Here is a 19,008-nt window from a genome sequence, read left to right on the forward strand (position 1 = left end):
TGAAAAGGATTTTTAAAAACAAGGAAACTAACCCACTCCTGGGTATTTCTGAAACTGGTGTTCTATGCTTGTCTAGGACGGCCCAGACCCAGCAGAGGCTCCAGTGAGCACCAAGGTGACTCCAGGATGCTGGGGCTCTTACCTGTGCCATCTTGGCAAGGTCTAGAGAAGGCCTCTGCTCTTGCACTTCTTCAGGGCGCCGCCTTTTAACACCGACCTTCTTATCGTTAAGGACACACGGCTGGGAGCGGCTGCGGGAAAGGCCGCTGGAGCGTCTTGCCAGCTCTGGCGTGGAGGCAGGTGTGCTGTTGGCTGAGGGAGGACAGTATTCCACAAAGGAAAACTGCTCATGTGAGCAAGAGAGGGACCGTTGCAGGTCCAGCCGGCCCCCTCCCATGGGGTGCGGGTCAGGGTTCCAGGTGTCACCTGCCTGTCCACACGGGGCTGAGCCTGGCACCCCTTGGCAGGGCTGCCCTCCAAATCGATGGTGGAGTCCTGCCTGGTCGCAGGGTGAGGACAGCACGTTGGCCCGGGAAGGGAGGCTGAAGCTGGAGCTCCTCTGCATGGTGCTGAAGCCGTTGGAATAGCGCTGGACGCTGCCCCCACTGTAGCAGCGTCTCTTTTCCACAGGAGTCCAGACTTTGGAGCCCAGGGGCCTCCATGATGTCCGGCAGCTGGACATCTCATCGGAGAAGGACAGTGAGCGGCACTGACGCTTGCTAGGGGGTGCTGAGGGGTTCCCGTTGTGGTCGCTGATGCTGAGGTCTTTGATCAGACTGGTCACAGCACAGGCGGTCACTGCCTCCCGGTGCCATAGTGAGTTGTCCTTTTCAGGCAGGCATTCCCAGATGCTGGTGCTCGGTTGGTCAATCTGAAGAGGGCATTTCCTGTCCAGGTCTCGCCATCTGTCATTTTCTGGTTCATAAATGACAAGGAGAAAACAGGATTTGAGAAGGCCTTCACTCCAGCCCTTTAATATCTCCACACCAACAGCCCGTTTCAAACACAGTATCTTAGAGCCAAAAGGCCCTTAGAAACCATCCAGTCCAACCTCATTTTACAGATGAGAAACTGAGGCTCAGAGAGGAGAAGTGAATCTCAAGGCTTTGAGTTGGAAGTTGGAAGCAGAGCAGGGCCTAGAATCCAGATACACCCCTGGGACTCCTGATATGGTTTTCTTTCCAGTGTACCATACTGTCTCCCAGGAGAATCCAAAGCAATATTTTTCATCCAAAATGCTTTCTCATCTTATGGGTGGGAAACCAACTTGCCCTGAGCCCTGCCCTGGCCAGTAAGACAGTCAGGACAAGACATACGTTAAGTGCCACTGGGTTCTCTGCAGTTCTCAGGACGGGGACTCGATGCCCTGGCAGAAGACCACAACCAAAGATGTCTCAGCATCTCAGATGGCCAAGGCCAAAAGATGGCTGGGGCACTGCCAGGTTAGTTCACCCCAATTCCACCTTGAAAGCCTTTGCTAATAGAAGCTGGAGCTGGTACTGATTTAGATCACCTCCATCAAAATGCTCAACATCGATGTCACCAATGGCTGCCAATCACAGCATTTTCTCTGTGTTCACTCGATTTTTCACTTAAAGCAATTAAAATCTATAAGAACAAGTCTTGGGCTTCACAGACTTAAGGGCACCACTTAAACTTATGTATTCAGGTCTTTACTTGAATACACAAATAAATAACCTATCCTGCTATGAAATGCTACATTTGCACTTGACCCTTTAGTTTGTGAAATATTCAAGAACTATTTACTGTTTTTCTACTATGAAATCAGGCACCATGTGGGGAATTTTAGGAGATGCAAAGATAAATTTGACATAGTTCTTGTATTCAAGTCTACAGTATAAAAGCAAAGTTAAGAAATATGCCATGCTGTCAGGGAACAACCTGTTAGTACTATTTTCTCGAACCTATATATATTTATAAATCATGCACATGTGAATGGCTTGAGTCAGTCAAGAGAAGAATACAAGTGAAACCTGAAATGATATTTGGTAGGTATTTAAATGCACGCAGGGTCTCACAGCAATGCAGATCACTTACTGAGCATTCACCCGGGCTGTGTAATCCACACAGCACCCTGAGTGCAGGTACCATCATGGACCAGATCAGGAGATCAAGGTTTGGGGGACATTGAGCAACTAGCCCAAGGCCACAGAGCTAGCACCAGACAGGATGTAAACCCAGCTTAGTCAGGCCCCAGAGCACAGGCCCTTTTCACTACACTGCAGCGCTGAGGCAGACTGCAGGGGAGCCTGACTCTGGCCCTGGCCTTAAGGAGTTTATGGGTAAGGCAAGATGGGCTCAGGTGCAGAAAACTGAGACTTAACCCATGAGTGCTCGAGGCAGCAAGGACTACAAACCTATCTCCTCTACCAGTGGCCACTCCTCAAAGGGCACCAAGAGACACAGCCAGCTGAGCGTCACAAGCAGCAGCTTCTTGACTGACTCAACGGGAATGACCTGTGCAGCCCAAAGGGAGGGCCAGGAGCCCAGAGGAAAAGCTAAGGCACAGCTAACAGTGGTACTCCTTCCTCTTGGGCATCCTGCCAAGGTCATGAGATACAGATTGAGGGGCTGGGACCCTGGCAGGGGACACTGCTAGAAATTATCCAGAGGCTGTATTCATGGAGGGCCTCAGAAGCTGGAGATGCAGGAGAGAAACCTTCCAAAAGCCCAGGCAAGCCAGCTGCAACAAAGCAAGACTGTCGCTAAACATCCAATTCCTTCATCATACATCGTCCATCTCATCTCTGAAATTTCCCAGGGCCTGACCACAGCAGGTCTCAATATCTGCTCCTCCAACTAGACTGGATCAATTACTTCCAAAAACCATCCAACGTACCCCTTCCTGCAAGTTATATTAGGTTGTTCAGACAGGCTTCACCACCAAGGAAACCATTCCCTTTGGGTATTCACCATTCTATTAAATCAGCTTCAACTTGACACTGGTCAGCAGCTGAAAGTCCAATAAACTAATATAAAGTAAAAAAAAAATTTTTTTTCAGACAGGACCTGGCTCTGTGGCCCAGGCTGGAGTGCAGTGGCATAATCCCAGCTCACTGCAACCTCCACCTCCCAGATTCAAGCTATTCTGGTGCCTCAGTCTCCTAAGTAGCTGGGATTATGGACGTGTACCACAAGCCCAGCTAATTTTTGTATTTTTTGTAGACATGGAGTTTCACCATGTTGGCCAGGCTGGTCTCAAACTCCTGGCCTCAAGTGATCCACCCACCTTGGCCTCCCAAAGTGCTGGGATTACAGGCATGAGCCACCGTGACCGGCTATAAAGTAAAATTAAAGGAAATATAAACTCTTGTTGACAGAGTCACAAATATCCCAGTTATCTAATTTAAAAGAAAACAGAAAGTTATCCTAAGAAAAAAGTGAAGATTTATGTATGATGATGTTCATCAAAATGATGAGCGATAGCAAAATGGTAAACATAATTAAAACATCTTACAGCAGGGGCTGGTTAAATAAATTATCAAGGAATAACATGGAGCATGAAGAAGTAGAGTTTCAAAGAACATTAAATGATGTGGGGAAATGCTAATAATATAAAGTTGAGCATAAAGAAATAGGATGTAAAACTGTATAGAGGGTGTGATTTCTACTTAGCAAAATATGTCTGTTGTATGTGAAGGTAAGAAGGAAATAAACCAAAATGTTAAAGTGGATTGGCAGACAGCTGGTTGGTTAATTTATTTTTTCTCTTTTGTTTTTCTATAGTCTCCAAATGTTCTGAGAAAAAATGTCTTACCGAATATGTGGGGGATGTGACCACCAAGCCCACTGGTGCTGTGCCCTTGCTGAACTCAGGAAGTGAGCCAGGGTCAGGGTGGGGGCCCACAGCCCGCCCTCTGCTGAGTTGGCTCCTCTGGGTTTTCAGGAAGTTGCTGCACCAAACGCTGGCCACTAACTTCTCTTTTGAGACAAGGCACTGAGGCACCAGATGGGCCAGGAATGTGGCCGACTGAGGAAAAAACCAACGGGTTTGGCATAGAGCAGCAAGGGTGGCCGGTGCTCACGGAGCCTGAGACATACTACAGACTGTGTCTCCGCCAGGCCTCGGGGAAACCCGTGAGATGAAAAGGAGTTGATCCCACTCTCAGAGGATGCCATTTTCTATTCCATTTTTGCGCCACTGGCCTGGAATTTTTCCCATCTCTAGGGAAATCATAGAAGAAAGGGAAATCGGGAGGCAGCTAAACCATCCCTCCCATCTGCCCTTCCTTTCCCATGGCCAGCCTGCGATCTTGGTGCTTCTTGAAGGGATCCCACAGGGCCTCCCTACTCCAGGCCTACCTCTTCACTGCCTCTAGATAACTTCCTGAAGCCCCCACCTATTGTGGCCTATTCGCTTCGGTTGTCATCCGCTGCTTCTGGGAAAGAAGACAAGCATTTCAGACTGGCACCCGGGCCCATCTCCTCATCATTTCCCCCAACAAACCCTACACTCCAGGTAGCAAACCTCCTATGACAGTGGAGGTCAGAAAATAATCACATAGAGTCAAAACCATCCTTGAAGAATTCCTGAACCAGCCCACAAAGTACACCTCCTCCACCCAGCTTTGTGTAGACAACCCAAAAGGGTAATTCTTATGCACCAGCGATTCTTTATAAAACTAAAGTTTAAGTAACTAGACTGCAGGAGCAAGCACAGGTAAGACCTATATGCAGAAAGGCTGGAAGTCCAACTTGCTGGGCCTTGAGGTAACCACCAAAACCCAGGGACATCAGAGCTGGGTGATGAATTCCTACAGGACCTACTCCTTCTATGTTACAGAGTACGCTTCTATGGCCTATAAGATTTGTTGTAGGGAAGATTCGAAGAGTCAGTTTTTAACTGTGAAAAGACGTTGTAGCTTCCCCCAACATCAGCTCTTTCACTCATTCACACCCTTGCAAAGGCCTGGAATGTTCTTTTCCTGCCTTTATCCTCATTTCACCAAGAGTCTCCTCATTTAAAAAGCCAACTCAAAGATCCTCTGAAGATACGCCTTCTCCTAGCTCTGTGATTGTACAGCACAGAGGTACCTGAACTTTATGGATCTGCTTACACATCTACTTCTCCTCCTAAAGCCACAGACTCTCAAGCACAGCCCCAGTGTGGCTCCCCAGTGCCTAGCACAGAGCAAGGCACACAGCAGACCTTAGTGGTGCATGAATGAGGGAGTGGATTGCAAACTGCAGATAAAAGCTACAAGAGGATGTGGTGTCCCCTTGGACACACCTGTCTTTTGTCCTTGGCAAAGGTGAGTCTTCCTTGGCCAGGTAAGTCCAACCTGGGCTGTGCCCTGAACTGTCTGCCCCACCTGGGCCATGTGGCCATGTGTGACTCAGCCAGGAGATGGGTTGGCAGAGTCATGTCTAAGACACTCAGAAAATGCAAAGCACTGTTATTGTGTATCAACACCAGCCAGGTGGCCACTTGTTCAGTCTGCAGGCAGATAATATTGTAATTGTTTCTATCTTTATCGCTTTGAGAAGTACAATATGAGAAAAGTAAAAACAATCAAGGCTATGTTTAGCCCTGTGTTTTCCCCATTCGCTCAGGGAACAGAAAGCGATTTGTTGGGTCAGATCACCAGACAAAAGAAACAGGAATAGAAGCTAATTTTTAATGGCAAACTGCCCTAAGCGCTAGGCCCTCACGTCACACCGTACAAAGGGCCTCGGTAGGCCTCCAAGAAGAGGATTCGGGGTGCCCCTGCCCCCTCCATTCAGTATCACTTCTGCACAAACAACTATAACTCTTTCAAGTCACAATGGCCATGATGTAGGAGTCTACTGAGCAACAGTCACTTGGTGTAGCGGAAAGGGCAAGGACCTGGGTTCAAACCTCAGCTGTGTTAAGTTACTCAGTTCCTCATAGCTATTATGAGAATTAAATAGGCATCTCATACAGGGTATAGAGTAGGCTCTCAAAAGCAGCAGTCATCATAAGGATAATTAACGGTACTGGAAAACGCTCTCCTAGCTGAGGCTTGACTCAACCAGAGCTGCAACTGGGTGCCAGCCTCTGTAGAATCTGGCTGGAATGGAAACCTGGCTTCTCTGACTAAGATTTCTCAAAGTGTGGCTTCTGGGCCACCTACAGGAGCATCCTTTGGGGGTGTTTGTTAAAATGCAGGTTTCTAGACCCCGTCTCTGACTTGGTAAATCAGAATCTCTCTGGGTAGGCATTTGCATCTTAACAAGCTCCCCAGGTTATTTCAATGCAAAAATGTTGAGAAATGCTGTTCTGGAAAGCGGATGACATGGAGAACTGAGTTCTCAAACATCTGTCAGAATGGCAGCCCATCCAGACCATCCAGCCCCACTGCCCCGAAGCTTCAGGAGGATTGACAATTCTGGTCTCTACAAATTTGAATTCATAACATCACTGAAAGTTGGTGTTTTATGTTTCGGTTTGGGCCAATTCCAGGAAGAAGAATGGAGAAGGATCACTTCACCCTTCAAGTACTTAGAAGTTTCACAGGACAGGATGAGGATCCTTAGGGCCTCCTTCTCAAGCTACACAACATGCTTTCGATGGAGAGCCACTAGCAAAGGCCTTAGAAGCTAATTTACTCCTGTGAACAAGATGAGTGTGAAGCCTCCCACTTTCTCCCTGAGAACACGCAATGGCCCATCAGCTGTGTCCTAAAGATACACAGAAGGGCCCCCATCCACCTGCAGCCTGACACCAAGCCGCTGGCAGACCTGAGCAGGGCGCGACAGCCCACAGCCTGAGAGCACAGCACCAGCCCATTCAGTTCTATGCTGTGCCTGTTGCTTTAGCCTTTAGGGCATGTAAAGCTTCTCCGTGTCCCCAGTGAGCATTATCTTCACAAGTCTGAAATTATACATACGTGAGAGCATGTGCATTTGTGTGTAGCGCAAACACACATGAGCCTTTGCCTGCAGATGGGAGGGTGAGCCACACAAGCATCCTCGGGCCCAGTTCTCTCACAGTCTTGGACAGACTAGGCTCTTCCAAAGCTGAGGCTTGATGACTGAGCTTGCAGTTTCTGACTTTTGATTATGCCACAAAGAACAGGAGAATGAGATGCCTACATATGCAGAGACAAGGACCCAAATCCCCAAATTTGCACTCACAAGGCTCTGGTCCTGTCACTGTTTGACTAAGAAGGGCAGAAGACTGCTGTGTGCACAGATCCTAGAGCTTGAAGCAAGAAAAACACTCAGAGGAACACGAATGGTATTTGACCTCAAATGTTCTTATTTCCATTTCTACCCTTAAATTTGAAGGAAAATTCCCAGGGCCCCAGATTCTTGGGGGACTATAAGCCTTCATATATTCAAAAGATAGAGGAGCTTTATAGCCCTGGAGAGCTTGTACTATGTTTTCAATGGTGCCTTATGGTCACATAAGTACAGCAGAATGTGGTTTCCAGAAAAGGTTAAGCACCTCAAGTACAGACCAAGATACAAAATGCCCCAATTAGCAAGCCTGCTGTCAGATCAGGACCAGCTGACTCATTCTTACATTTCACACCTATCTACTTGTGCTGACAATGAGTATCTCTCCCCTGCCCTGTGGGTTGGGTTGTGTGAACTTGGCCTCAGGGCCACAAAGATTCTATGCTTGGTTTGGGGAGAAGCTCACCAAATCACCAATGGGAAAATCAAGAGAGCCGAGGTGTCTTTCTGAAGGTGGTTTTGCTAAACTGATCTTACGAAAAGAACGTGGGGGTGCGGGGGACACAAGCAGGGCAATGACATGAGCTCCCCCATGATTGTCTCATCTGTTTTTAAATGGACTTGAGAGCCTCTGGCTCCCTGGAGGGTCTCTTTGCTTATATGACCAGAAGGAGACTCAATTCAGAGCAGTGTCAGGAATGAAAGGTCCTCGGGCTTTGCCTGCCAGGCCTTAGCTTCAGGTCCTGCCCACGCACCTGAGATGGACTGTAAAATGGCAGCTGTGTCTTGGGTTGGGGGACAGCAACACAGGACACCAAGTTCCTCACACAAGGCACAAGGAATTCGAATGGCTAGAGATAGCGCTCCATCAGGACCCACATCCAAGGAAGAAGGAAGGCGGGTCTGCAGGGCTCTGGGAGGTGACAGAGGCTACTAAGGACAAAGTTCGGGGTTCAGAGCCATTACCAGGGCCCTGCCCTTACCAGCAGAGTTGTGGTGGCCCATGGCAGCTGCCGCTGCTTCTGGGAAGTCTTGGCTCTGACAAAAAGATGCCCGGTAGGATCCTCAAGGTTAAAAACCATACCAGATGGGGCACTGGGAACAGGGGCCTCAATCTCACGATCTGCACAAGGTGGAGTAGACTAGGGTCTCATGACAGCCCTTTCGGTTCTGACCGGGACTTCCTACTCCACCCCCCAGGCATTCATAAATGTAAGGGAACAGCTAGTATTTGCAATGGCAACAAGAACTCTGAAGGGACAACAAGGTCAGTTTGGTCCATCTCCTCTGGATTTCCATCCTGATTGTGGGTGTGCACAGAGCATGGGAAACGGGCAGCTGCTGGTGATGCATCTCTCAACTGATGTGCACAACAAAGCTGGGTGCCATTAAACAGATGAGGGAACTGGCGACAGGCAGAGCTTTTCACGAAACTGTCAACAAATGCGTATTTACTGTTCATCAGCTAACACTCTAATAGGGTCCTTGCTGAAGCTGAGGAAGAGCATGAATGTGCATCCCAAGCACGTGATTCATCTCATGGGCTGTCACAGCAGTCCCCATCTGACTGATGGGGAGACTGGGCTTCAGAACGATGTCACATCTCCCCCATGGACACACGTCCAGCAAATGACAGAGCCCGGATGTCAAAAGAGTCTGCAGTCCCAAGGTCATGCTCTTGCAGTTGGGCCAGGCTGCCTAACTTGACCATCTCTTCATGTGGAAGGCAAGGCACCCAGATAGGCTGGCAGTGGCCATTTCCTGTCCTCTGGCACTATTGTGGTCCCCTCCCCATCAAGTCAGCCCAACCTGGGTAAGAAGGCAGCCCTGGGAAGCTCTGTTTTCACTTGTCACTGGCAACACTTGTCATGTGCCAACCACATTTTACATCTACTTCCATTCTGTGCTTTATTATTCCTGAAACACTGCCTGAAACCAATGAATGGTACAAGGAAGAATTTAAATACCCTACATGGACAAACTATTTTAGAGATTTTTAAAAATCACACATATGACCATAATAAAAATAAAAATAATAAAGCAAACCTTAAAAAATCCTATATACATATACATATATATACACACACACACACACACACTTATATATGGATATAATTTTTTTTCAATGAAAACAAATCTCATTCTACCCTATACTGGTTAACACGCAGTCTCTTATTGGAGGACCTGGCCCAATGACCACATTCAAAATGGTTGTCTCTGCAAAACAGAAAAAGTGGCAGAGACCAAAAATTGGGCCTGAGAAGCTCTGATTTTGTTATTGCTGTCATTCATTTTGATTCATTCATTTGTTTATTTGTTCTGAGAATCAAAAACACTCAAGCTCTGACGGCCACCCTTTTCCTACAACGTGCAATCACTTTCCACTTTCCATGACAAACAGTGGCTGAGTTTAAAGACCAAAGCTACCAAATCTCAAAGCAAAATCTTTTAGTCCTCCCCAGCTCAACACAGCCAACTGGTTTACCCTGTAGAAATTAATACAGAGAGTGCCCCAGGGAACAACCCTTTTATGTACAGAGTAGACTTTAACAGCCAAGTAATTAAACCGTGAAAGTAAGAGCTTATAATTAAAATGCGGACAAACCTGAACTGGGGCGGCACAAGGAGGGCTGCTATAATATTTTTACAATTCCTTTTTATACATAATGTATGATCCTTCTGCTCAAGTTTCCTCTATGTTCTTTGCCTGTGAAATAATTTACATTAATAAATAATTTATTACCATAACTCCTAAAGTAATTATGGGTTTCCATCCAATTTTTTTTAGCACATGAATTGTTTTGTTCTCTGTCCACTGACTTGTATTTACAAGACTTTTCCTAGTAGCCTTTTTAAAATAATTGGTATTGCCTTCGCTTTCTTACATATGAGTGATTTCCAGGTCTCCTCCTCGCCTGAGTGCTGAGGAAAATGGAATGTGTGGTGCCTATTGTCCCTACAATACAAATGCACTGAATGGCTGCAATTAGCCAAGGGTGGTGAATGGAGACTGCGTTCACTCCACTTGCCTGTTTCACCAAAAAAGATTAAACTAATACACGTGTGACCCTGGGTCCCCCACTGCAAATGGCAGAAGATGTGGAGGGAGCCTGGACTGAGAGTCCACATGTGGCCCTGCTTCTCCCCACACAGGATGACTCTCAGCCACAGCCCGGGCCCCTCTTTGTACCCACTAGAAATCAGAGTCAGGAGCAAGGGCTGGCTCCCTCGCCCAGTCGGCTGTCCAGTGGGTGGGCCGCACCACGGAGCTGCCACCTGACCTATGTTTCCTGTGTCGAGAGCACAAGAACCAGTCATATAAATGGCTCTTTCCCAGAGCAGCTTTGTAGAGGAAATTCCATTTCAGCAAAGAAGGTGAGCTGGGGATGCTCTGGGAGATGAGAAAGGAAGCCAAGAGTCAAAACAGCCTCTGCTGGCAGGAGCCCTGTGGTGGGGACTGAGCTGGCACCCTAATAAGGGGCACTCAATCCTGGTGCAGGGCTGGCTGGGCAGTGCTCAGCTCTACCCTGCTTCTCCCATCCACACTCCATGCTGGCTTTGTTCTCTCTTCCACACTGAGAAGCACAAAACCACTTCTCTGTATCAAGTTCCTAAACTGGGGTAGGGGATAAGAGTGGGGAGGGGCCTGGTATCCAGCTTGCAATTATAGGGCGTGAAGTGCTTTTAATTAAAAAAATAAATAAAAAGCATAGGCCAGGCGCCGTGGCTCACACCTGTAATCCCAGTACTTTGGGAGGCTGAGGCGGGTGGATAACCTGAGGTCAAGAGTTCAAGACCACCCTGACCAATTTGGTGAAACCCCATCTCTACTAGAAATACAAAAATTAGCCAGGCATGGTGGCAGACGCCTGTAATTCCAGCCACTTGGGAGGCTGAGGCAGAAGAATTGCTTGAACCTAGGAGGTGGAGGTTGCCCTGAGCTAAGACTGCACCAGTGCACTCCAGCCTAGGAGAAAGAGTGAGACTCCATCTCAAAAAAAAACAAACAAAAAAAAAACAAAAATAAAATTAAAAAGGCATTGTTGTGAGTATTCGATTTATATTAGTTACGTGTTTTATCTAAGTGGGTGCAGAGGAGGCTGAGCTACTTGAAACGGTGGCATTTTAGGAAGTGACCAGGGTGCTGTGCTCCTTGCTCTACTGCACTTGCCCAGATTTTCTGCAGAACATTCGGGAAACTTGAACTCATACTGGCTTCCAGCAAGGACCCTGGCATGGGGGCTCAGGAGGAAAAACTCCTGAGTCACAGGACTAACTGTCCCCAGCTCTCATGGGAGAATTCCACTGATCAGCACCAGAACATGAATCTTTTATCTTCAGGAGACAGGCTGGGGGTTGGTGATTATGATAATTTGGTGTTTTATCTTTGCACAGCATTGTCAAGAGCTAGAAGGGCCCAAAACCCTCTTGAAAAGTCCAGCCAGCCCCTCAGAGTATTCTCTTCCCCACTGTTGAAAAGCAGGCATGCCAGGCGCGGTGGCTCACGCCTGTAATCCTAGCACTTTGTGAGGCTGAGGCAGGCAGATCACGAGGTCAGGAGATCAAGACCATCCTGGCCAACATGATGAAACCCCGTCTCTATTAAAAATACAAAAATAAGCTGGGCGTGGTGGCACACGCTTGTAATCCCAGCTACTTAGGAGGCTGAAGCAGGAGAACTGCTTGAACCCAGGAGGTGGAGGTTGCAGTGGGCCAAGATCATGCCACTGTACTCCAGCCTGGCGACAGTGAGACTGTCTCAAAAAAAAAAAAAAAAAAAAAGAAAGAAAGAAAAGAAAAGAAAAGAAAAGCAGGTACACCTCTCTGATGAAATCTTGCTGCCTGGGGTGCACTCCCAGTTCACGGAGCACCAGAAGGGCTGGAGAGGTAACCTGAGCTTCCACTAGACAGAGTGCACAGGGTAAGGCTCCTGACTGCTGACCCCTCTCTCCCAGCAAGTGCAGGAAAGGGACAGAGGCGGGAGGGAGGATGTGCGCTAGTGTGTGGCCGTCACCTTAAATCCCCACAATTTGCAAGGTGAGGAAACCTAGCCAGGAAGACGGGGTGGTATCCCCATAGTTCAAGGGCCTCCACATCTCATGGAAGTTGGCCTAAGCAGCGCGGAATTCACTGTTCATTGATCTTTCTCCTCCACCAGACAGAAACCTCCCTGAGGGAAGGGGCAGGGTCTGATCCACTCTATCCCTCACCAGGTGCCTGACACACAGCAGGTGCTCAAGTCGTATCTATGACAGCACGTCACTGCAAACGAAACGAAATGCAGTCAGTGAAACACCTCAGTGATGCACAGCCATGCAGGTCCGGGTTTTCCTGAATCAGGGAGGGGCTGAGCAACAGAAAGATGAGGCCCATAGACAGAGAGCAGCAGAGGAGAACGAGGGGACTCCAAAGATCTCCCACCAGTACAACGGCTCCCCGCTTCTCCCTCTGCTGCCTCGTAGTGCCCTGGCACTGTCCCACAGAGCAGAAGGAAGACAGGACCATGCTGAAGAGGAGAAGAGCCTGGGACGGAGGCACTGGGACGCCGCCAGCACTTCCTAAAGAGTCATTCTGTAAACAGGAGTCTGGAGACACAGCGTAGTCCCTCCTGGAAACCATGGCCTCCCCGGTAGAAAGCAGGTTGCTGGGCTCCGCAGCCTCCAATAGATTCTCCTGGGCCATCTGGGCTTTTCGCCACAGACCTCCTCTCCCCAGGGCCTCTGCCTTGGTCCCTGGGCCTCAAGACCTGCCCCTACAAGGGTGAGTCTCTCTGCCATCACAAACCCACCACACATTCACCTTATTGTAACTTATAGTGCAAAGACTAGAAATCCTTGAAATAAAGACCAACATCTCCACAACCCAGTTTACTGGTCTGGCCCGGTTGACAGCTAAAGTTTAGGCAGGGTTGAAGGTTTGGGCATGCCAGGGCCTCTCTCTCTTTCCCAGCATGACACAGGAAGGAAGCTCAAAGGTGAGGCTGTCCCAGGAAGCAGGCAATGAGGCAGGCTTCTGAGCTATGTGTCTGGGGCACTGAGGGTTTGCTGAAAGCCGTAAACCATGGGGGAGGTATTCAGTCCTGTGGGGACGGGCCTCCGAAGTATGTCATACGGAAAACCAGGGCCAGCTGATCTCCCTGTCTCCATCTTCTTCAGCGGCAGCATCAAGAGCACCGCCACATGTCCCAGAGCCATGGCATATGGTTGAGAAGAAAACAATCTCCCTTCATCGCCCACCTGAGTCCAACTCTGCCTACTGAGGGAGCTTGCAGAGGGCCACCTCACTAGACCTCAGTTCTCTCGTATGTGCATGAAGCCGCTGGCAGAGCCAGCGGGGCCCGGCATGTACGAAGCCTGGCACAGGGCTCAATCTAACATATCGCCTCATCTACAGCAACTGTATCTGAAGAAGAAAAACAAAACACCTCACGTGCAGGAAGGACCGAGAAGGAAACGCAAGGGAAACTCTGAGGTCTGACCAAAGTAACCTTCGAATCTGAAAGCCCACAGTCGTCATCCATCATCCAAGAGTGGTTTCCGAGTCCACATAGACGTTACAGAAACTCATCCGGCAAGACGTCCCCAAAGGTGGGCAAGGAGAGCCACAGAGGGACACTGAGAGGTCAAACAATGCCCAATCACCTGAGGCATCAAGAAATCAACATAATCAATGGTCATCTTTTTTGCCCCCTATAAAAAACAGTAATTCACACTTGCACAGAAACAGAAGATCAAGGCAATCTTCTCTGGAAGGCATGTCAGCAAAATGAATCAAGAGCCTTAAAAATGCCCCTGCCCTCCAGCCTATCTATTCCACTCCTGTAAACTATCCTAGCAAATCATCTCAAAGGCAGACAAGGAGTTAGGCACTTACACAGTCACTGTTCATCACAACAGCAAATAAAACAGCCCCTTGACCCACCAGCCTAGATGTAATTACATCACTAAAGACATCCTGACACACTTACCACACAATGCGGCACTGTAAACCATTAACATGCATGGAATGAACAATTTTAATGCTGTGGGAAGATGATGGTAACTACTCCAAGTGAAAACAGCAAACAAATATAGTTTTACATAATTATATGTTCATCGTGCAGTGGGCTATATAAAAAATGCTAAGAACATAAACATACACAAAAACATCAACAGTAACTCTCCCTGGGCATTGGGGCTATGAGAGATTTTTACTGCATACTTTACACTATTGTGCATTTTCTGAATGAAAAAAAAATCAACATGAATTACTTTAATCATCAGACAGAAATTCTCAGTGTTGGGAGTTGTAAACCACACATTAGTGCCCGTCCCTTCACTCAGGCACCATAGGGGACCAAAATAGTTAAAACACACAGAAGAGTCCCGGGGCTGCTCTTTTTGAACTTGTGTCCAGAAAGTGCTTTGAGCGTCTCACCTGGAGGACTCAGACCCTGGCTGGAAGGACTAGGAGGACAGCTTCCAGGACGGCCTTGAGTACTTACCCATAATTCCACAAGAGAAAAGTGTAGGTCCTTGACTCATCTTCTTTGGCGTGTGCTGAAAACAACCAGAAAAGCTATTCACTCTTCAAATCATAGGAAGCATGTTTTGCACTGACTCTCTACTGATCCCTTCTAAAGTCACAATAAAAGGGTGACTGTCCTTTGCCAATGTCAGATCAGGGAAAGGAGGAAAAGGTATTCAAAGAGAAAACATCTGCACAGAATTAGGCCCAGACTTTTTTGTCCCAAGTCTCTAGTGAGTTATGGAGTCCATTGAGTTAATGGGCTTTGAAAACACACAGAAAGCCCCATCACTTCTGACATGAGGGGATTTTTCCACATAAGAGATGTGGAGGCGGCCCAGGGGCAGGATGGATGGTAAACAGTGGAACAAGCTTCCTTGAGCTGGGCTGAGAAGAGACCAAAAGAGGAGGGGACCTCCCTGGGGACACGAAGAACCTCAAGTAGGGAGCAGAGGGCCCCAGGTCTGACTCCGAGACCCCTCCCTTCCAGATCCAGGGAGAACAGCTCTCCTGCACTGGTGAGAAGCATGGGGAGAGCTCAGAAGGGCTGGCCTCTGCTCTGCAGACTGTTTTGTGGCTACACTGAGGCCCCCTGAGGCATTTTCTCTGAACTGAAACAGAAACTCAAGGGTTATACTTGGTCTCAACATAACAGCGATGGCTTTTGAACTCCTTGGCACTGTATTTCCACAATAGTTTCCTTTCCACTGTAAACATTCTACATCTTTCCTGATGCCCCCCGCCTACCCTCAACTGAACGCTATGGCCACTGGGCAGAAAATAGGCCAACAAGGCCTAGAAGAACCCCAAATCCAGGGCACTTGCTCCACGGCTACACAGTAAGCTGGGTGTAGAATATTCTGGGGGTTCCTCATGCTAGGTGATACCCAGGTCAAGAGGCTTGCCTGGTCCTCTCATGAGCAGAGACTACCCAGCCAGAGCCCCAGGAAGCAGCTCTGCCTCAAGTGCTCCGAGGCTCCCTCACTCACTCGCCCACTCGCTCAGTGGGCACGGGGTGGTGATTCTTTCTGGGCGGGCTGTGCTGGGGGTTGATCGTACAATGGTGAAAGGAGCTCTCAGGCCCAGAGAAATGAGCTTGTCACAGAAGGCTCTAACTTCTGAAAGGAACCCCCAACACTCCCCATCAAAATGACACAAACAGACAAGGCTTCCAGGCTGGTAAGTGGACGAGGGCCCAGGTTCTGGCTCTTGAAGGCCTGGCAGGACGGTGGGGCTGACTGGGAACACCTGGCCCATCCAGGTAAGAGGGTGGCAAGCACCTGGCACCAGCTCCCTCACCTCATCCCCATCTACCCAATCCAGGGACCTCTGCACGAGGTCAACACTGTGTTCATCCCACAGGGTTACTAAGGGTCCATCCTGACCAGCCTGGGGACACAGAGGTGAAGGAGGACTCACACTTCATGGAAGACAGTCACAGACAAACCACGGGGAGATCGGGGCTGGAGGGGATGTCCAGGGCAAGTGTGCTGGGATGGGGGTGGACACCGGGGCGGCCTCCTGGGAGGGATGCCTAGACTGGTATTGAGGACCACAGGAGCTTCTAGGGCTGAAGGGGAACGGGGCAGTCCTCCTACAGGTCGCCCTCCTCAGTGTAAAATGATCCTAACAGTATCATCACACTCGGTCACCCTCCTGGATTCCACAGTGATGTAACCATCCCCTCTACCACCATCTGTGGAAATATCTGGGAAGAATTCAAAACGGCTGCACCTGCTTCCTCCCATCCCCCGCCACACAATCCCAGCTGAGAGGTGCAGCTGAGACCACACCAAAGTCATGCAATGGAAAGTGGATGACAAGCGCATGAGAGCCCTGCTGCTGGGGCTGCGCTGCCTGCACAGCTGAGAGCTCAGCCTGTGGATGCCAGGCAGGCCCCCAGTTCCCAGGTTCAGAGAGGGAAGTCGGGCCAGGGTCTGGCTTGCCAAGGGAGGTGGCTCCCAGCACTAAGGGAACACCTGGGCATAAGGAAAACACCCCCTGGGGAAACTCGGCCCCCAGTCCATGCCTGCCAGGTGGGAGAAGGCAACCCAGGCTGGGAGGCCACAGAGGCCACACCAGGATGGGGGCTGGGGAGAGCAGAGAGAGCAGGAACACTGGAGCACCCTGTGTGCTTCACTGGCACGCATGCAGGAGGGGCTGGGGCTTTCCACACCGAAGCAGGAAGCCACATAGCGAGCCGCCCTCTGCCTGGCCAGCAGAACAGTGCTTGCTGGCCGCCTCTCACCAAGCCGGCATGTTCTAGACCACGGGGGACCTCAGGGCCCTTCTGACCCAGGCCATCACAAGGAACACTGCCAGAGATGCCGGGGTCTGTCTGCCCACAGAAACAGCACTGGGCCAGCACACACGCACCCCAGGCACTCGTTCATACATTCACTCGACTTGCTCATTCATTCATTCAGTGAGGACTTACCAGCATCTGCAGCAGGTCCCCAGAGTGGCCTGCCATTTCCAACCTGGAAAACAGACTCCTCGCCACCCCACCATTGGCCCTGATCCCAGCCACTGCCAGCCCCAGTGAACGCCCCTCCTAACCGCTCTTACAGCCTGTACCCTGGGCCCCCATTTCCCACCCTCCACCCAGAACCCAGAGCCATCTTCTTAAAGCAGAGATCGGACCACGTCATCCTGTTCCAACAACTTCCCACCACAACCAGAATCAAATCCCGGCCACTACCTCTCCTCCACAGTGCACAGTGCTCCACATGAGCCAACCTGAGTACCCCCAATCTTGCTCTGGTCCTCCCCTCCTCACTCACACCACCCAGTGGCGCCAGGCCAGTCACTACCATCTCAGGCGCTTTGTGCCGGGATCTTCACACAGCACGCTCTGCGCTGTTCCTGCCCCGTGGCCTCCTCAGTGGCCTTGCTGGACCATCCTGGCTAAAGCGGTGCCTCCCACCCACTTTTCTCTCTCCCATCGCCTCATTTAATGAACATGGCAGGTATTGGAACATCTGTTCCTGTACTGACTCTCTGCTCCATGGGAACGGAAGCTTCTTGAGAAAGGAGGGCTGTCTTGGTTTCAACTTCACAGCCGACAGCAGGCACCACAGCTACAGGCACCTGTCAGCGCCAGCCTGTCCCACTCCTGAGGCCACACACCCAGTGGATGTCAGGCAACAGAAATGGATTTTCACTGGGCAGAAGTTACTGTCTCCCAAAATCGCTGGCCTCACGCAAAGTCAAACCTCAGTGGGGAAGGGCTGAGAGGCCAGCCTGAGAGTCAGAGCCACCTCGCAGGCTGGCCTGGCCTCCTCATGCCGGTCTCCAGCCCTCTACCTAAGGGTTCCCACGAACCAGCAATGGTGCACACAATGATTTTCCAACTCGAAGGAACGACTTCTCCATTTCCCCATCCCAGGCAAGCCACTGCTTGCTCCTCACTGAAGAGATGAAACTGCGCAGCCCAGTGGTGCGGCCCCCTTCTTCTGTCAGCAGCACCCCAAATTTTGAATTGGGATACCTTCACCCTCACTGGATCATGTCTTAGTGGGACTGTCAAACAAGGTGCCTCCACCTCCCCGGCCCCGGGCTAGGCCCAGATCTCAGGCCTAGACACTGGTTCCATGGCTGACTCCTGAACCACAGAGCTGGGCCTGATCCACCCAGCAGGGAGGCCCTCAGTCTGCCCGTGGGCACCTGCTTCTAAAGTCCTCCCAGCTGCTCCAGTCATGCCCTTTCTGGGGCCCGACTGGCCCCCTCCTCTCCAGCCCTGAGAGCTCTCCCCGTGCTCCAGGGAGTTCTCTCTTGGGGTGAGTTAGCTGGGGACGGCCTCTGGCGCTGACAAAGGAGGAACCCTGACTAATTTCGTGCTTTACCTTGAGACCAGATCAGGGCCCATCTTGCTTTCTGAGCCCCATCTGTGAAGCTAAGCCAGTGGCGGCCAGGCCAGAACGTCATGTACTGACAGCTTTCCAGGGTGCCAGGCCCCAGTACACCCTGACCGCTGGCAGGTTTCCCTGGTCCAACTCCACATGGGCAAACCAGCAGAGTTCCTGCTTGGCTCTAGGTTGGCCAGGGCCTTTTATTCCCCAGGCTACCCGGTATATACTAACATTCCCACTGGTATGTACCATTCCTACACACACAGCCTTTCCAACACTTTGAACCTCCTGCACCCACAGTGGGAAGAAATGAGCCAATCATGGTGTGGAGGCCCCATCAGGCCCTGAGGGAACCCCTCGGCCCTCTGAGGTTTCACAAGACACTCAGTGTCTGCACTCAGCGAGCATCCGAGCCCTGCAGTGCTGAGGTCTGCAGTGAAATAAGACCAGAGCACATTTCCCCTTTGTGTTTCTCCCACTGTGAAGC

At 50.0% G+C, this 19,008-nt stretch overlaps 1 protein-coding gene across 2 annotated transcripts in view; it reads right to left on the reverse strand.

The window, feature by feature from the left end:
- Nucleotides 1–19,008, reverse strand: part of FAM53B (family with sequence similarity 53 member B) — a 125,003-nt gene that overhangs the window by 62,389 nt on the left and 43,606 nt on the right. For both annotated transcript variants that reach the window (XM_025395974.1, XM_025395975.1), the window contains exons 3-4: nucleotides 14,648–14,702; nucleotides 143–915 (exon numbers count right to left, since the gene is read on the reverse strand). In XM_025395974.1, the coding sequence (XP_025251759.1) occupies nucleotides 143–915; nucleotides 14,648–14,702 (828 nt within the window). The remainder of the gene's footprint in view (nucleotides 1–142; nucleotides 916–14,647; nucleotides 14,703–19,008) is intronic.

The sequence above is a fragment of the Theropithecus gelada genome, chromosome 9 (assembly GCF_003255815.1).
Source record: "Theropithecus gelada isolate Dixy chromosome 9, Tgel_1.0, whole genome shotgun sequence".
Taxonomy (NCBI): Eukaryota; Metazoa; Chordata; class Mammalia; order Primates; family Cercopithecidae; genus Theropithecus; species Theropithecus gelada.